General features: G+C 38.8%; 2 protein-coding genes and 1 non-coding gene across 3 annotated transcripts; all 3 read right to left on the bottom strand.

The window, feature by feature from the left end:
• Positions 1-470: 470 nt before the first annotated feature.
• On the bottom strand, positions 471-12,147 carry gdi2 (GDP dissociation inhibitor 2). The gene is made up of 11 exons (XM_027151551.2): positions 11,986-12,147; positions 7,168-7,275; positions 6,796-6,895; positions 6,372-6,506; positions 5,471-5,669; positions 5,207-5,338; positions 5,017-5,116; positions 2,986-3,157; positions 2,741-2,885; positions 2,580-2,634; positions 471-2,062 (listed from the first exon to the last, which is right to left on the bottom strand). Exons 1-11 carry the CDS (start codon positions 12,028-12,030, stop codon positions 1,907-1,909), a joined length of 1,347 nt encoding a protein of 448 aa, XP_027007352.1. The 5' UTR covers positions 12,031-12,147; the 3' UTR covers positions 471-1,906.
• Positions 12,148-14,744: 2,597 nt separating this feature from the next.
• Positions 14,745-18,188, bottom strand: ankrd16 (ankyrin repeat domain 16). The gene is made up of 7 exons (XM_027151090.2): positions 17,730-18,188; positions 16,760-16,980; positions 16,393-16,435; positions 15,874-15,982; positions 15,573-15,734; positions 15,367-15,445; positions 14,745-15,083 (listed from the first exon to the last, which is right to left on the bottom strand). The coding sequence occupies exons 1-7, from the start codon at positions 18,062-18,064 to the stop codon at positions 14,920-14,922; spliced, it is 1,113 nt and encodes a 370-aa protein (XP_027006891.1). The 5' UTR covers positions 18,065-18,188; the 3' UTR covers positions 14,745-14,919.
• trnay-gua lies at positions 17,338-17,424 on the bottom strand. The gene is given in 2 exon segments: positions 17,338-17,373; positions 17,388-17,424. It is a non-coding gene; the product is annotated as a tRNA-Tyr (tRNA).
• Positions 18,189-18,829: the final 641 nt, after the last annotated feature.

Genomic DNA, 18,829 nt, shown 5'->3' with positions numbered 1-18,829 from the left:
GGGTTAAAAGCAGAGAACAAATTCTGAGTATGGGTCACTGTACTTAGCCGTATGTCACTTCACTTCACTCTACCATTACCTGAACCAAACAAATCGAGGTCCACAAAGACTTGTTTAGCCATGTCTGAAGTGTAAGAACTTGGGTGTCCTCGGCAGAGACCTGACTCACACCACATGGACACTTTGCAGTCACACTATGACTGCACCCCAGGCCTCCTCACCAAGTGCACTTGTTAGTTTATGTTCTTTAAACTCATCCAACTTTAATGAGCAAAAAAAAAAAAAAAAAAAAAGGCATGTGAAAGTGACCTGTTACCTGAAGTGGGTTCATTCACATTTAAATGGTAAAGTGCAATTTATTTTAGATCAAATGTTGAAAAAATACAATGTTTAATCTCAAATACTTTTAGCATTTGCAGTCATTTTTAGTGCATTAAATCTTCCATTCTGAAAAAAACAAACCAACCATGTTTTCACATTTTTCACTTAATGTTTTTAATTTAGCAGTACAGAAATTATTTGAGCCCCATCTGCTCAGCACAGTTCTTCCATTCATTAAAACACTGATGACAATTTGCACAGGGCCCCTTCCACTTCAATACTGCAGTAGACATTTGGTCCTTTCTAAAGCAAGAGATATATAAAGGAGAACCAGGCCACTTTTCTCATGTTTTCAAGAGCTTTTTCTCTCGGCTGCCAAAATAAGAGCACAGTGTTCAAGCAGCTTCATAGACTAAAGAAGAAAAGTCTGATGATTTCACCAATAAACATTTTGTGTACACTTTAGCGTTTTAAAATTACCTCCAAAAAGTCTTTGGGACAAAGAATGACTGAAAAACTGCTTTTAACAGGAACAATACAGCACAAATGTTACCTCGACTAAAACCACCTTGGCACTACTTTATTGCTCATTTGCAACCCGGAAACAGTTACAGACCCTAGAGGCTTTTTGAAGGTAATAATTACCACACAAACTAAAATGTGCAAAAAATGTGTACTTTTCACAAAGACTGGTGCTAATAGTGGAGTATTCTTTCCAGTAACAAGATGTATGCATGACGGGTGGCCCAAGAATCACACACTGCCTCTTAACAGAGATGTAAAGGCAAAAGCTGCGAAACGCCCAGAACTCCGGTCCTTGTTAACAGTTACGCCAAAGTCTTCATTTGTATTGTGTGCATGTACACATACTCTTCATTTGTGTAAATGTTTATATGATCAGTGATTGGATAAGTATTATTAAAGGAAGAGGTTACATGAATTTGGTTCTTGACACGTCCCTTACGTTTGCAAAGCAAGGTTTGGAGATACTGCTAGCTACAATGCAGTAACTAGTAAGAGCACCGATCTGTAAGAAAACGCACTGTACTGAAATTGTATAAGGTTGGCATTAAAAGCTGGTAACTACAGCTGAAACTTAAGCAAACTTGTGACACCTCTGTTTACGAGGCCATCTGTAAGTTTTTGTACATCATTATAAAAAATACTTCTGCTTCATCGTTTTTAATTCATTCGGTTACTTGTGCCTTTATATCACTTGAGTACATCGGATGATTTGGCATCATTGGACTGAATGCCTTCCCTGTGTGAACAGGGTGAAAACACAATGGTGGCAACTGAATACAGGACATCAACCAACAATCAGTGCAATATGTCTCAAAACCTGATTATACAAAGCAGACCAAATGACCCATGTCCCCTTTTAAATGCTAAATCTGTAACTGTATACATGAAATAATTCCTTTATGGAAAGAAGAAAAAAAAAACTCATTTGAGATAATCAGCTAGACCATTTTGGTTACCATTTCCACCCACTCCAATTTTTTCTTTTTTTTTTTCTTTCTTTTTTTTCCTTTAAGATTACCATCCTCTTAATATTTGATATGCAACAGCGTTAATATCTCGGTTACTGGTCGGCCCCGTCGCCGAAGATGTCGTTCTGCTTACGCTCCATCTCGGCAAAGTCAAAGTCTGTGCCAGTCATGCGCTTGTAGATGTCCTTGATGTCATCGCAGGTGGTCTCGAAGTGAGTTGTAGCGTCGTAGGAGCGAGAGATGAAGATCTAGAAGTGAAACAAATGTAATAGAGAGCTCATTAAACTGGACCCAGTTAAGTATTTTAATCAGGAGCACTTTCTACAGGAGTGTCACCCACTCGGTTCAATAACTAACCACAAACCAGCTCGATGTCTATCAGATTCTGTGATGTGGGATTCAGGCAGCTGACCAGACCAGAGACTACAGTAGCTGGTCGGCATTTTAACCAATAAGGGGAGTTTTTACAGTTGAAAACTGACACTTTAAAGAATGTACAAGGATTTATTTGTTTATCTTATGTCTAGAACATAGCCACAATATAATCCTTAAAAGAGTAAAACATTAAAAGGAAACTGCTGCAATTCACTAATGTTAGTTGCTCATCTGGAATTTTGTAAGCAAGAAATTGAAAGAAAATGGAGGTTTATCAATTTTAGTTGAACACCCCTGCTTTAATAGTGTTTGCATTTCCGTTCAACTATCTGAGAGTACATTAGCATATAAAAGTCAATCAAAAGGCCAAATTAACTCCCACAGACTAACCTGACTATCAGTTCCCAAGTCGGTTGGAGCATAGAGATCACTGATGCTCACGAATCTGTGGAGGATCAAACAGGAGAAATATAAACATGGAGCATTTGATGTTTGCCCACTACATCATATATAATTGGTTCAGGATATTAAATCACATGTAACACACATACTTCTGCTCAATGGGCTCCAGCAGGTCCAAAGCTGGTTTAATTTCCTTCTCGGGGTCATTAGTCTCCACAGTGGTGCTGGCGATGGCGATGTATTTACCCTGCGCTGCCACGTTGTGTGCATAAGAGATCATGCACACGTAGATATCTATGACAAAAAAAAAACCAAAAGGTTATACATCTTCAGAATCAAACCTACAAAACCCCATACCCCTGACTACATGATCTTCACTTCCTGTGTGCCTCACCATGCTTCCTGTTGACCTGATTCTGAGGGATGATGATCTGGCAAGAGTTGGAGTCTGAGGTGTTCTTAATGGGGTGGCTTAAGATGCAGATGACTCGAATCACCTTCCCGACGACTTTGGCCCGGTCCGTGATGTAGCTGGGGTCGCAAATTAGCTGTTTACAGCGCGCTATCTGAGAATACACAAAACATACAGATTTTAAATGGTACTGTTTCCATGGCAATTATTCATTAGTGAGGTAGTGTGTTTTCTTATTGTTTTCTAAAGGTAGTAATTTTTTACTCCATATTAACACCATTGTATAGACAAAGAGTTTTCTTGTACATTTCATATATGGCAAATAAGAGGTTCTGATCATGACAAGCTGCTACACTGCAGAACAGAGATAAATAAATAAAAATAAATAAATAAAATGTTGCATGCTGGTATCAGGTCATGCAGATCAGATCATGTGGATATGCAAGCCTAGGCATCCATTAATTGCAGATGGCACCACAGCGGTGAGTCAGTGAGGTGAAAGCCTAGAGCGAGGAGGTCCAGGGAGGAGGTTTGATGTGTGCTGACAACCACATCAACCCCTTGGACTATCATCAGCGGTCAAAAAAAAAGGTCATACGCACACCCATATATACAGTACAGACCAAGTACAGTACAGACAGTTTGGACACACCTTCCAAAAGTTTGGACACACCACCTTTTCAACAGGACAATGACCCCAAACACACCTCCAGGCTGTGTAAGGGCTATTTGACCATGAAGGAGAGTGATGGGGTGCTGCGCCACATGACCTGGCCTCCACAGTCACCGGACCTGAACCCAATCGAGATGGTTTGGGGTGAGCTGGACCGCAGAGTGAAGGCAAAAGGGCCAACAAGTGCTAAGCATCTCTGGGAACTTGTTCAAGACTGTTGGAAGACCATTTCAGGTGACGACCTCTTGAAGCTCATCGAGAGAATGCCAAGAGTGTGCAAAGCAGTAAACAAAGCAAAAGGTGGCGACTTTGAAGAACCTAAAATATGACATTTTCTGTTGTTTCACACTTTTTGTTATGTACGTATATAATTCCACATGTGTTAATTCATAGTCTTGATGCCTTCAGTGTGAATCTACAATTTTCGTAGTCATGACAATAAAGAAAGCTCTTTGAATGAGAAGGTGTGTCCAAACTTTTGGTCTGTACTGTACATCAATGGAACAAATCACTGGTGGTAAAAAGCATTCGCAGTTACACCAGCAGACGAGATAACAGTCAAGCCTCAGAACCCGTTACAGCAGCATTAATCCCTCTTCCCATTTGCATGTTACTTTTGGACATTACTCCTTCCTTACCTCACCGTCACTTCCTGCACGTGTGCTCGGATTCGATTTGAAACATTTTTTGGCAGTGAAATCGGTGCATTGTTGCTTACTAGTGTGACATGAACACATTCAACATTTATTTAACTGGTAACACTTTCATATTACATTCTACAAAGTGTAGAGGAATGCGGGTATAGGATTATTTTTTAATCCCACACCCTCTCGCTTCATGGATGGAAGAGACATGCAGTTATTTTTGTTGTACCACATTGAGTTCGATCATAACCGCCTTCAGTGCAGGGGTTTACGCTTCACTGTTCATGGCAGCTGACAGATTCTTGTCCAATCTCATTTTCAGGGGAAACACTGAAGAAATGTGCCAGCAGCTGCAATAATTACTAAGTTATTAAATGAATAGAAGAGTTTCCTGCTCCTCCACCCAAGGAAGGACATTCAAAGCTGTAAGGATAATAGCTGTTGATGGACGTGAGCGTCAATGCTGCAGGATCTATTATTTTAGCTGAGCTACAATTTTACACATTGGTAGTTTGGTCAAAAGTATATTATACACAGAATTATAATTTCCCACATTTATTGCACTGATTTATTCATTTTTCACTCTTCAAAGTACCATTTGCTGTGTTCTTTGAGGTTACACCATTTAACTTCACTGATAAAGTAGTTTTAAAAGAGCGATTTCATGAAATCGGTTGTTTAGCATTAGTTCCTCACCTCTCCCTCAGATTTGACACCCACTATTTTGCCATTCTCAACAATAATATCTTCAATTGGCTTGTTGAGCATGTAGGTTCCTCCATAGATGGCACTTAATCTGTAAAGCAAGGTGAAAAATATTTGTTACAGCTTGCGATAGCGCTAAAATAATATCCCTGTGTATATAATAGAAGAGAGGCTGACCGACCTGGCAAAGCCCTGAGGCAGTTCTCCCAGACCATACAGTGGGTAAAGATAGGGGCTCTTTCCATATCTCGCCAAGGACTCGCTGTACAACTTAATCCTGTTTATTGAGTCTAGGCATGGCTGATCCAGATAACTGTAGAGACAGAGAGGAAGAGAGAATCATCACACACCTAACATGAAGAAAAAACATCCAGTCCGTTATCCATTATCTCATTAATTCATTCACTGTGTAGCAGCGCGATCTCTGAGCGCGAAGACGACTCACTCGTCTGTGCGGTAGAGTGCGATGGCATGTCCTGTGAAGTCGATGACATCCTGGCCCAAATCGAACTTCTTGTAAACCTCACGCATGGTGGTCTTTTTGGGATCCACACCCTCTGTAGTTTTGGGATCGTTCTCATCAAAGTTGGCTATGAAAACCAGGAACTTACGAAACCGTCTCTTCTCAAACAGCCCCATGAGGCCTAGAAAAGTCGATTGTACAGAAATGAGCGAGACTCAATAGAGGGGAAACACCTGCTGATTATTAGTGTATGCGGAACTGAAGTGCACCTAACGTATAAACAGTGTGATTATAACCACGGTGCAGTCTCCCTTGTAGAGAAAAAGGGAAGCAGTACTGATATTTAAATCAGTTAGAAACTAACCAAGAAATCTTTCTGCATTTATCAAAATCCAAGCAATAACTTTCTTTTGCTTCCATAACAAAATGAACCAAGATGATAAATCAGATCTAAATACTGTTAGGGATCCCATAAATAAAAATAATAGTATGCATAAATATCATGAATGTAAATATCACTCCACAGGAATCTGTAAACATGAAAGGTTTACAGTAATGTACTCGCTAGATGAGGAAAAACTCAGTATTGGCATGGCAGACATACCCAAGTGATATGTCCCAGAACACACTAAACATTCTCTCTGCTTTGACCAAGATTTAAGAACTGGTTTTTCCTCATATTATAAATGTAACCGTAGCTATAGAGCTGTATACACGGTGGAGAGTCCAAAACATTGTGAAATTCAAATGGAAGCGAACGATTAGATGGTTATATAATGACCCGTTAAGCCTAGTTGTGACCTCAGGTTATTTTTTTAGTATTGTGAGGTTATGATCGGCACCAGATTCCACCACAGATATCAGCATTTTGGAGTCCACTTACTTGAGGCCAGAGCCTCGGTCTCGGTGGAGGGCACTTTGTAGATGCTCCCCTTCTTGTAGACGAAGCTGCCCTCGATCACTTTGAAGTCCAGGTAACGTGTCACCTGTGTGATCAGCAGCATGCGCACAAGCTGACCTAAAAAACACAGACACACACACAACAAAAATAAACAAAACCTTTCCAAGAAACTCTGACAGGATGAACAAGCACAAAACATTCCCGGATCACACAGAAATGACTACGGTCCTGTCTCTGATGCGTGAAAGATTAGTGAGCTGGCAGAAGTGTTACATTACAACTGATTGCTAGGCAACAGGACCGGCAGTGTTACTGAAGCTTGCAGCAACTGCACAGATTTCCAGATCATGACGTTTTATTCTGTTTGCTTTTAACTGTAGTTCCTTTGAAATTGATGTGTTCTTACCGTTTGCCATGAGGAATTTGGGAATGAGGTCCACGTTCCAGTCGCGACCTTTCCCCATCGACTCAGGTGGGTTACCGGGCAAGTTGAAGCGCTTGAACAACTGAGAGAGGAAGAAAAGCATTTTGAAAAAACTATGCTAACGTTAACAATTAAACATCAAATAAACACATTCTGAAGCAAATAACGAATATGATGTGATGCGCTGCCTAGCATTTCACTAAGAAAATTCAAATACCATTTGACAGCAGGCAAAAACTTAAATTATTTTGACAACATTGACACAATATTGCCGGGGACGTGATAAGAAACTAAAACTAGTAGGTTTTTCCGACTTGTAACAGTTAACAGGGCTGAACAGTTAAATAAACTTACGTCCTCCAGAGGGGTGATGGATGCGCTCTCTCCTCCATAGTAAGTGTTCCTGTCCATGTGCAGGACCTTCTTGCCCTTCACAGACATGATCCCTGACAGGATGCATTCCTGTGAGAAACACAAATCTCAGGCAAATCCTCTTTACACAGACAAAACAGCATATTCTGTAAACACATGCCTACTCTACTCCAAACAGGTGAGAACAGAGAAGCTTAAACATGTAACTATGACACTCCGCTACGTCAGGGCCACGATTTACAAATGCATAATGTGCAAAAATGGTGTTTTGCATGGAGTTCTAAGACTCGTCTTGTGCGGCCTTGTGATTGGTAATAAACCAAGCATCGCAGATGGCATCAAATCTTTTGCATTGGTAGTCAAGCGTGCACACACACATTCACACACACATTTCATCATCCTGCCTGCGCCATGAATCCGAAAACAAATCTCAGAATCTCAAATTTCAGCTGAGCGAAAGAGTCAAAGCGGTATAATAGCTCAGAAATGACTTCCTCGACTCCAGAAGCAACTGATTCCTCAAGTGTTTTATCTGGCTGTTTAAATAGATGTGTCCAAAAATTGACTTAAAAAAGGGTGATAAAACTCTGAATGTTTCCAGTACATTAGTACGGATTGAATCGGGTAAATAAGAACCAATGTAAAAAAGTAGACAGAAATGTTGGCATGTATGAGGTAGATATGGTGGAACAAAGTACCACAGCATCATCCTTTTCAGAGCAGTGTTGCTACAACAATACTCAATTCCTGCCCTTATTGAACAAGTCTACAACATGTCAAAGACACGCTCATTAAAAAAAAAAAAAAGTGTTTGCCCACCTCCTGAGTCCATAATGCGATTAACGCTAGTTATAGAGATCATGTGATGAAGTGGACTTTATACAGAACGTGCAGTCTGTCCCATCCACAGCACCACAGACGAGCTACACTGTGACATACTGTACCTGTTTCTACCGTTCAGTTTAAGTGGTTTTACGATACGCTGCTGACCTACAAACAAGAGCCAGATGATTCCTTTAAAAAAAAAAAAAAAACAAAGTGAGCCACGTCACTGATCTGAAAGGTTTCAGTTGTAAAGTGGAAAAATGCAGGCTTTTAGATAAATGCACTGTTGTGGCCAGTTAGAGAAGAAGCAGACTGGGGAATAGTAATGCATGTTGTTTTTGGTTTCATTCCCTAACAGAAAATGCCAAGCCGCGTCCCATGACTACAGGCCAGCGTGTCATCTAAAAAACATCCCCACCCTTAAACACACCACCAGGCTCGACTGCCACAAGTCCACTTTTTGAACTGCTCAATGCCTCCAAATGCAATGCAGCTGAAAAGAAAACGATTCAAACAGAACACACTTAATACTTACACACGATTCATTTCAGAGAAAACGTAAATAAACCCTGATAATGAGGTGTTGTTCCAGCAGAGTTATAAGAAAGAGTACGTTTATCAGTCCCAGATTTGCCTCGGATGTGATTAAAAAAAAATTTTTTTACTATTATTCTGTTAACGGTTATTTCCTCTCCTCAATTAGTTACCAGCTATAAACCATCCTAATTTTTCCTCTCATGAAGTTAAAAACTAAACTGGTGATAATATCCAAAACCAAATGTACGACAAATCAGGAGAAATATTGCTTTATAACAGTCAGAGGTGAAACTTTAACTAACTGGAAACGCCTTCCAAAAACCCTGCACAGTTCCTCACAAGCGTTAGCAACATAAAGACACTTAGAAGAATCGGTTCATGTGAAACATCCGCCATGCAAGTCTCTGTGTAAGACTGGAATAAAGCCTAATAACCTACAGTATAAATCCGAGCTACATTAGAAAAAATAATAAATCCAAGGCCAAGTAAAAAGCTCATGTCTAACTCCAGATCCACTAGTAAATCATGATCTACCACTAACACCACTCTAGACCTGGATATGTCAAGCTTACAAGAAAAGAAAGTGCAAGAGGAACCTTTTACAGTGGGGCATTTGGTGTTGTACTAAAAATCTGGAAGAGTTAAATGTTAACAGAAGAAAAAAATATAAAAAAAAATCAGCTGACTGCATGCAATATGCACCTGGCTTTGCAGTCAAAGGAGTCGGTCACTTGAAATTGTGATGCCGTCTCAGGTAAACTGACATTTTGACAGGTTTTTGATGGTGCTGACTGCCTGCTGAGACTCAGATATTTGCCTGTCTGCCTGTCCGCCATTCCCAAATGTCAGCATGCTGTCATGGTGTCACAATTCTGCCAACTCTTGCTGCTTTGAAAAAAACTGTCGTTATTTTCCTCTGATTTCTTCTTGAACGGCACAACGCTCGCTCAGACCCATCTTTTCAGTGATGACTCAGTTCATCCCACTCACTGAAGTTACAGACAAATGGCATTCTGTATTGGACTGACATGAAAAACAAGCGTATACACATCATTCATTTATATGACAATCAGCGATCATTGTTGTTTGCGCTCTGTTAAAGAGAAGAAAAAGAATACGAGAGAGAGAGAATAAACTACAATAAGCTGAAAATGATGGAAGTACAATATGCTCCTTTAGTTAAGAAAACATAATTAGGCCACAAACTTGTATTGAACTCTACTATAATATATAATACATCTGGGTTGTGTACCACAATATTACAAATTCTCTTTTGCAGAACTAACTACACATCACATTTTCATTTCCTTGCCATGGCTATTTCTGAGTACTGAGATACTGCACAAAGCACCTACAGCGAATGCTTCGCTCCTGATTCCCAACTTCCTCTTTCCTGTTCATTTGTGTGATACTCTGCATAGGCAAGCTGGTATTAAAATGTTTCCTGAACATCACTCATGGTTTTGTCATTTACCCATCCAGCTCCACAGTGGCACCACTTGTACATGCAAATCAACTAAACAATGCTACGTCTGCTTTATCATCCTAAAAGTTCTCCTGTAGTTATTAAAACTATAAAAATGAATTAGTGTAGGTTGCAGGTTCTCCATCGACCATGATGTTCCGTGTTCATATATGTCACACAAATCAGTTACTGAACATGGTGCAGAGGCAATATTGATCTAAAGTACCAGATCCATGTGAGATCAGATTATACACTGTTCCTTACCGAACTTAACCATGTTAAGTTGATTAGTACAACATGGGCTATCTTGTACACAACATTTGGAGGAAACGTGGCATCTGTCTTACTATAATGACTAGCATTCAGTGCATCGGAAACATATAAAATGGGGAAAACATCTTAACAACTATATATAATTAAGTTAACATGGTGGTGTAGCAGTGTTAAATTAACACCTAGAGTATTTCTATATGTCAACCTGGACACTGAAATAGTTCCTTCGACTCTAGGTGTTATTTCATTGGAAAATATGCTGTGTAGCATCGTTTGTACGTATGGACTTGTGGAAGTGTAGTTTTCTTCATATTTGTGTAGGATTCCTTCTCAGAATTCTCTGGTTTCTTCCCAACTCCCTAAAAACATACTGGTAGGTGAACTGGTTATCCAAGTGCATGTGCGATTCCCCATTCACTGTGTATTACCACCTCACCCCAAGTCTTCCCCGGATAAACTCCAAATCCTCCACCACCATGACCCAGTCACTAAAGATGAATGAGGATAATACTCTCTCTCTCTCTCAATCACCCAATGTTGCTGTCTGTCTCTCTCCCCTCTCTCTCCATCTCCCTGCCTGTCTTTCTCTCTCCCCATCTCCCTGTCTGTCTCTCTCTCCCCCAATCTCTGTCTGTCTCTCCTTATCTCCATCTGTCTCTCTCCCCCTTGTCTTTTTCTCTCTCCATTTCTCTGTCTGTCTCTCTCTTCCCATCTGTCTGTCTCTCTCTCTCCCCCCGTCTCCTTTTCTCTCCCCATCTACCTGTCTGTCTCGCTCTCTTCCTTTCTCTTTCTCTCTCCGTCTGTCTCTCTCTCCGTCTCTCTCTGTCTGTCTGTCTCTCTCTCATTCAGATTTTGACGTACTCGTTAAACAAGGCTGGATGAACCGTATGAAGAGTTAATACTCGATAAATAAGGGCGCGGTTGTATAATAATGTTCATCAAACCATTCATTATCTCTCGCCATAAGCACTGCTTTACCACAGTTGAACAATTAAAGGAAGAAAAACCACGTCCTCCCAAAAGAAATGATCTATTATTAAATAAGGTTTAAAAAGGCGGAGGTGAAAAGCTAACACACATTGCCTTTTCTCTTTGAATGCTCATAAATATCAAACGAGAACAGAACGATTTTTTCCTCTACGTTTCCTCTCACAATTAAATGTAGCACTGCTCACTGCCCAGGGAACCCGGGGACAGATTATAAGCCACCTAGCGACAGCTACTAACTAGCATGAGCGCTATATCTATATATCTTAACAATTAAACCAACATAATTTTAGTATATTTATCAGTTAAATACCTTAACGCTTGTGTGGGGAAACTCTTACGACACAAAAAGACAAAACAACTGATTATATTGTTGATTACAATCCGGTCAAGTGAATAAAAATAAGTTAGCAAACCGAAAAAAAAGGCTTTAGCGCTAGTTAGCAGAGAAAGTCGGAGAAACGATCAAGTTAACATCAACAAAGGCGGAATCCTGAAGCACCAACAATAAGATATACGTCACACAATAAATCAGATACAGTCAAATCCTTTATATTTGACATGGAACTACTCTGAATTATAATAAAGCAAGCTAGCTAGCAAACTAGCAAGCTAAGTAGCTAGCTGATTAGCTTCGCCTGTCTGTACAGATGCAAACCAAATACAGAAAAGCAACTAGAAATATTTCAGCTTTGATCAAAATGAGTCTATACCGTAAGTCCGGTTCCCAAAACGATAACGTCGTATTCTTCATTCATTTTGCTTCACGGGTTTAATCTCCTTTTCCTGTTTGTCGGGCCTGAAGTAGAAAATGGAGATCAGCGGCAAAGCTGGAAATGAAAAAGAAGCGGTGTAACGTCAAACAGGCTGGATGAACGGGATGGGCGGGGGGGAGTGGGCGTGGCTTGTGTGTGTAAGGCGGAACTAAATGTATATGGGAGGGGCCATATTAATTAATATTTATGCTCGTCATGGATCAAAAAGTGCTTAATATATTAATTAATAGTCAAAAGAGTAAAGTAGTAAGATAAACATGACCGTTTTGTGCCAAAACAGACAGAAAATACAATCCTCAATATCAGTCATTGTTATTAAACAGCACTGTTGTATCCTCAAGTCTGATTGGTCGGAAGCGGTTGTTTATATTATATAAGTTTATATTAATGCACCTTATTAATGCTTTATCATTTACATTTATATAGCAACAAATTACAACAGGGACTTTTCATTTGTGTATTAATAAGAAAAAAAATATATAATGTTAGGGATAATAAGAAATACCTTGCTTCGTGGGCATTCCACAGCATTAAGCGCAATTAGAAATGTATAATATAAAGTATATATTTTTTTTATAATAGTTATAAAATATTTTTAAAAAAAGTTAATGTTGGCAAATTGTTGTGTAATTGAACAATCTATAATGTGCCTCAATAACTGTACCGAGCACAACACACACACACACACACACACACACACACACACACACACACACACACACACACACACACACACACACACACACAATCACTGTATGGACTGCAATGACCCACACCAAGTACACGCTTTTTTGGTTTGCACTATACATTACAATACCTTATGTAACTGCTGCTATAATACTAATGTGTTCATCCCAGTGGGGGAGGGGGGGGGGGTGGGGGTGGGTTTATGGGTACTCCTCCGGGTACTCAGGTTTCCTCCTCCGGTCCAAAGACATGCATGGTAGGTTGATTGGCATCTCTGGAAAATTGTCCGTAGTGTGATTGCGTGAGTGTGTGTGTGTGTGTGTGTGTGTGTGCCCTGTGATGGGTTGCCACTCCATCCATGCTGTATCCTGCCTTGATGCCCGATGACGCCTGAGTTAGGCGCAGGCTCCCCGTGACCCGGAGTTCGGATAAGCGGTAGAAAATGAATGAATGAATGAATGAATATTCATAAACATTCTTGAGGTGCTTGTTGAAGCCTTAACACCCTATTTTTTCGTCTCATAGATGAATTTTACAATAATATTAAATATAAAGACAACATATTATTAAGAACAAAAATCACATAATTACACATATGTACTTTATTCATTACATTCTATAGTCATACCTCCACATTTCATTAGTAACTGTACCATTTCATATGCTGCATTTATTTTCCACTGTACAGCAAATGCACATTTCATTAGCTTCTAGTTTGCATAGCTATTTCCATGTTATTTTATCTTATTCTATTTCATTTTATTTCGTTGTTTTCTTTTTATCAATTTTTTTATTATTTATTATTTTTTTATTATTCTATTTTATTTAAATCCCCCTTCTTGACCAATTATCTTTGATAACATTTGTATAACATAGACAACCCTAAAAATCATTCGACTGCATGGGGTACTGTGTATGATTGTATATGTAACCCGTAGAACATGGATTTAAAAATATATATTGTACTGAAACATGTATTGGAGTGTTGAGTGTTTTCTTTTTTTTCTTCTTTTTTTTACTGTTAAAGCAAAAATAGAATATGCCACTCGCTGCTATACTATGATAACTTCTTAGGATCCCTCTTTTATAATTTAGGATCGAATATAATTTGCACAGGTTTTAGCTTATATATGCTGCATTCTGTGTTTTCATTCATTTTGTTTTAAAGATTTGGTGCTTGGATCAAGTGTGTAGGTATAAAGAAATTAAGTATGGGTTAGGGTTTACAGTTTTTTACCCACAACCTTAAACATACTGAACTGAACTCTACACTACACAGCTAGGACTCTAATGTCTCACTAATACTTCACTACCGGTAATCACATAACAGTTCTGCTCCACAACGTACATACTGTTACATCTTTTCTACCAATTCTAAATGTATATAACTGCACATTCATTGCTTACCCGGGTTTACCTCCATTTATGTATATTATCTTGATTACTGTTGTACATACAATGTATATAATGCATGAATATTTATGTAATAATTACCATTTTTTTTAATCATAAATAATTACCATTGCAGCATCGTCCAGCTTTCTGGTCAGGTCTTCATCTGTGATGATTTGAAGACTGGCAGGAAGGAATTAGTGTTGGGTCTGTGATGAACTTGGAAATTACCCTGAGCTATTAGTTCTTAAAAGCTCTCATTTGCTTAAATCCACTCGACTATAAACTGTTGTAGAAAGGACAATATTTACATTTACATTATTTACTGTACAGTGTCACACAAATGAGGATGAGGTTCCCTTCTGAGTCTGGTTCCTCTCAAGGTTTCTTCCTCATATCATCTCAGGGAGTTTTTCCTTTCCACAGACTTGCTCACATTTTTACTGTTGCGTTTCTAACAGCATTTTTTTTTGCCATGTACCTGTACTTTGCAATGACAATAAAGTTCCATCCATCCATGTATCCATCCATCCATGTATCCATCTATCCAATTCTGTGTCATTTCCAATAACAATTTCTTGTAAGGTTTCATCTGACAAAATTAGAACTTCTTAGACTCAGGAAAACATCACTGCCTTTTACTTCAACCTAAAATATAACAAGGAAGTAATTTTTAATGGAAGTTAAATTTGTGTACATATCCACACAGAAGCACTTGATTTCTTTCAAATTCATCTACACAGATCTGATTTAGTATTCTAACAGAATAACATTTATCTGGATAGCTGTTTGTTAAGTCTCTGGCTCCTTGGGTGTCTCGAACACTCTGGTTATGTCTGGTTTCTTGGCATGCTGTCTAGCTTTACTGCCCGTGCTGTCCTCAGAGTCTGTGAGTCCCAGCTGCAACAGGGTCCTCGCTGTGACCGCATGCTGGCCGATGCATGCCATGTGTAAAGCTGGGAATTATAGAAGAAAGTTAAAGAAGAGGGAAAAAAAAGAGAGAAAAAAACCTTTGGTGTAGGGATGGAACGATTCCTCAATTTTAATTAAGCAAAAATATATTTTATCCGTTTACTCGATGAAATTTTCGGTAGAATACTGTACTCGATCACTAAAATTTTCGATAGCTACAGCCCTACTTTGGTGCAATTGAAAATCAATGCAATGTAAAATCAACCAAACAGAATGAAAAAGATTCAGACTCCTGTGCGTACTTAGGCAAACAATCTAGTATCTCACCTGACCGTCCTTTTTTATCCCTGGCATGAAGATCAGCCCCTAACTGCAACAGGGTTTTAATGGTGTTCGTGTGTCCTTCCTGAAAATACACCACACCCGACGGGGACGTTTTCAAAAGCATTGTACCATAACGGTTACCATTAGACACAGAGAGAATTAAAATTTGAACGGATTTATCCATGATATTAAAAGTTGATCAAATTGACCTTAGCAGCATAATGAAGAGCTGTAAGCTCCAATGCTGTGGCTCTCACGTTCACATCAATGCTAAGCTCGTGTACAAGGAAATGCAGTGCCTCTTCTTGTGCTGTTACAGACGCCTGGTGTAATGGCTGCGCTCCCAGAATATCCACAGCAGTTGGACAGGCCTATTTTGAAACACACACACACACACACACACACACACACACACACACACACACACACACACACACACACTTAATTAACAATATTTTTATTATTTACTACATGAGGCTCAGATAATTGACCAGTCATATTGTCTTTTACTTTGTGTTTCTCCAGCAGCAGCTTGGCTACACTCAGATGTCCATTTCTCAAAGCATCCATAAACGGTGTGACTCCGCAGCTGTCCTTCTCATCAGGCTTATAATCACATCTGGATGACAGAAAAATCTTGTTTCTAGTACTGTTTTATTACACAGTAAAAGTAGCTACAAACTGAATAAAGCCACATTTCAGTTTTCTTTGGATAATTTTGGATAAAGCACCAAAATTTCCATCATTCAGCACAAGCAGATGTAGCGCCATGTTCATTTTCTCGGAAACATAACAAGCCACGACTGTCAGTGTCATATTAACTTTAAAAGAACAAAACAAAACACTGATTATTTATAGCTGCTATAACGTAAGTGAAAACAGTATCTATGGTTTGTGGAGGCTTAACACCATTAAATGTTATTGTAAATAAAAACGTTCACCTTGTCAAAATTTAATTACAATTTAACAATTACAACAAATTTCTGTGGAATAAGACAAATAAAAATGTTTACAATACCAGCTACTGACCGCTCTAGAAGAATCTTGACAACAGCCAGACAGCCATGAAGAGCTAGAACACAAGTAAGGTATTAAAATTAGGCAAAAAAAACAACAACAACTAACTTTTAACTAAAAACTTAAAATTACTAACAGTACTAATGGTAGTTACGTGAATTCAATCTCTTGTTTTATCTAAGAATAAAGGAGAACCCAAAATTATGATCGTACAAGTTTATCTCAGTTGCCATAGTGCCACATGATCTTGTAACCACTTACTTACCTATATTATAAATGTAAGCACATTATTGTACTAATACAGTGATTATTTCTGCCAAATTCATGCTTTAGTTGTCAGTTAAAATGGATTATTTGTGGTTTTGTGGTTCAGCAATACCAGCAGTATGTAAAGGAGTACGGCGTGTCTTGCTCCGTGTCCTCCACGTTTCTGGCCTGACGTTCAGAAGGTGCTCGATCACATCCGGATCGCCTTCTCGGCACGCAATGTGGAACGAGTTCCAGCCGTCTTTATTCTGCAGAGTCGTGTCAGCACCGTGGTCCAGAAGTAGTCTGATAACTACAAGGTTACGGCGTGTGCACGCCATCATAAGTGGAGTCCTGAAAGGATTTATTTTGGTAAATCGGATGTGGAAATGGATTAATTGATAAAATCAGAATCAGTTTTATTGGCCGAGTGTGACACACTTGAGACACACAAGGAATTGGGTTCCAGCTGTTTGTGCCACATTCACATCCCAGTGATTTAGCTGTGAATGACAGAAATGTAAACTTAAACAAGTGCATTAATATAAACCTGTCAATTGCAGTGATATAATTAGGATATTCTTGTGATTGGTGTTAATGTAATTGTATAGAAAGACTAAATTTGTACTATAAGAACGTTTGATTATGTTATTAGCGATGAAATGTAGAAAAAAGAAAAGAAAATGAATTACATTGTTGAAAAACAACGCTTCCTTCGAGCCGGATTCGAACCAGCGACCTAAGGATATCAGCTGTAACCACTACAGTCCTCCGCTCTACCAACTGAGCTATCGAAGGTCATGGTGGATATCCGAGGACTACTATATTTCACACAAAATACGCGTTGCCAAGTCATTAAGTTTTGGTATATCTTGGAGTATAAATTAAATCACAATGCTTTTATGGAAAACTCTTTCCAAAATCATATCCAAGAAGAACAATGACGCTCGTATTATCACAACCTTTGTCCGGGTTTAACTGGCGGTTTGAGAGTCGATACTATTTAACTGAGCCGAATGATCTGACTCACTTAAAGGGGCTACACTTCCCATCACTAGTACATAAAACCAATGAGTAATAAACTCCAGACTTTACAAACTTACCAGTCTGCCTTCTTTAAGCAGTCAATTTTTGCTCCTTTGTCGATAAGATAGCGAACACACTGCTCGTGACTCATGGAAGCAGCTTCGTGTAAAGCTCGTTTATAATCATTATTGTGCATCTCGACGTCCATGTTCAGTTCCTCAACAAAATACCTCACGGTGTCTAAATGTCCGTGTCTGGCAGCATAGTGCAACAGAGTGTCTCCAGATTTCCCACAATGTGCATTAATAGACTGTTTAATATGTCTCGTTCCCTCTATTTGCTTTTTAATCTCACACAGCTGCCCATTCTGAGCCAGCTTAGTTAAGAGTTTAAATATGTTGTCGTCTGCCATGTTAAAACAAAAAGGAGTAATATTCACATGAACACAAGCTTTCTTCTTGAATTCTAATATTGTTGTCGTATGTGAAGCAAGTGATAAACCGCCTCATGAGCCACTGAAAATGGCCGAAAATGTATTTTCAAAATAAAGCAATATGGCTGAATGATGAACAGAATTGACCTCTTTGCTAAAAATGAAAATAGAGAGAAACGCAAAGAGGAATTTTCATGACTCTATCTATCTATCTATCTATCTATCTATCTATCTATCTATCTATCTATCTATCTATCTATCTATCTATCTATCTATCTACAGGGCTCTCAAGTTTTGAAGACAGGCAAGCGTGAGACCCCCCCCCCTGAAAATAAATAAATAAAATAAAATAAATATATAATTGGCGAGTTATTGTGTTTTTTAAGGATAACTGACCACAATTTAAAGGAAAATACAAAGTATTTGCTTAATTTCCATGTATTAATTTGTGTGTGTGTGTGTGTGTGTGTGTGTGTGTGAGAGAGAGAGAGAGAGAGAGAGAGAGAGAGAGAGAGAGAGATTGATTATGACTGGTGTTGTTTATTGTAATTGTTTGTTGCCTTTTTGGACTCCTTTATCATTTTTTGTAATGTTGCTCCCATTTAAAACAGTTCGGCTCAAGGTTTTGATCAAACCGACCATCAAAAAATACCCTCTCTAATGAATATGTTATTTTTTTCATTGTTTGTTACGTTAAATCTTACCCAGATACAATAGTGCTATTTTCTGATTGGCTATTGTGTA

This window comes from Tachysurus fulvidraco, chromosome 19, assembly GCF_022655615.1.
Source record: "Tachysurus fulvidraco isolate hzauxx_2018 chromosome 19, HZAU_PFXX_2.0, whole genome shotgun sequence".
Lineage (NCBI taxonomy): Eukaryota > Metazoa > Chordata > Actinopteri > Siluriformes > Bagridae > Tachysurus > Tachysurus fulvidraco.
The sequence above is the reverse complement of the archived record's forward strand: the minus strand, read 5'-3'. Positions and strand labels throughout refer to the sequence as shown.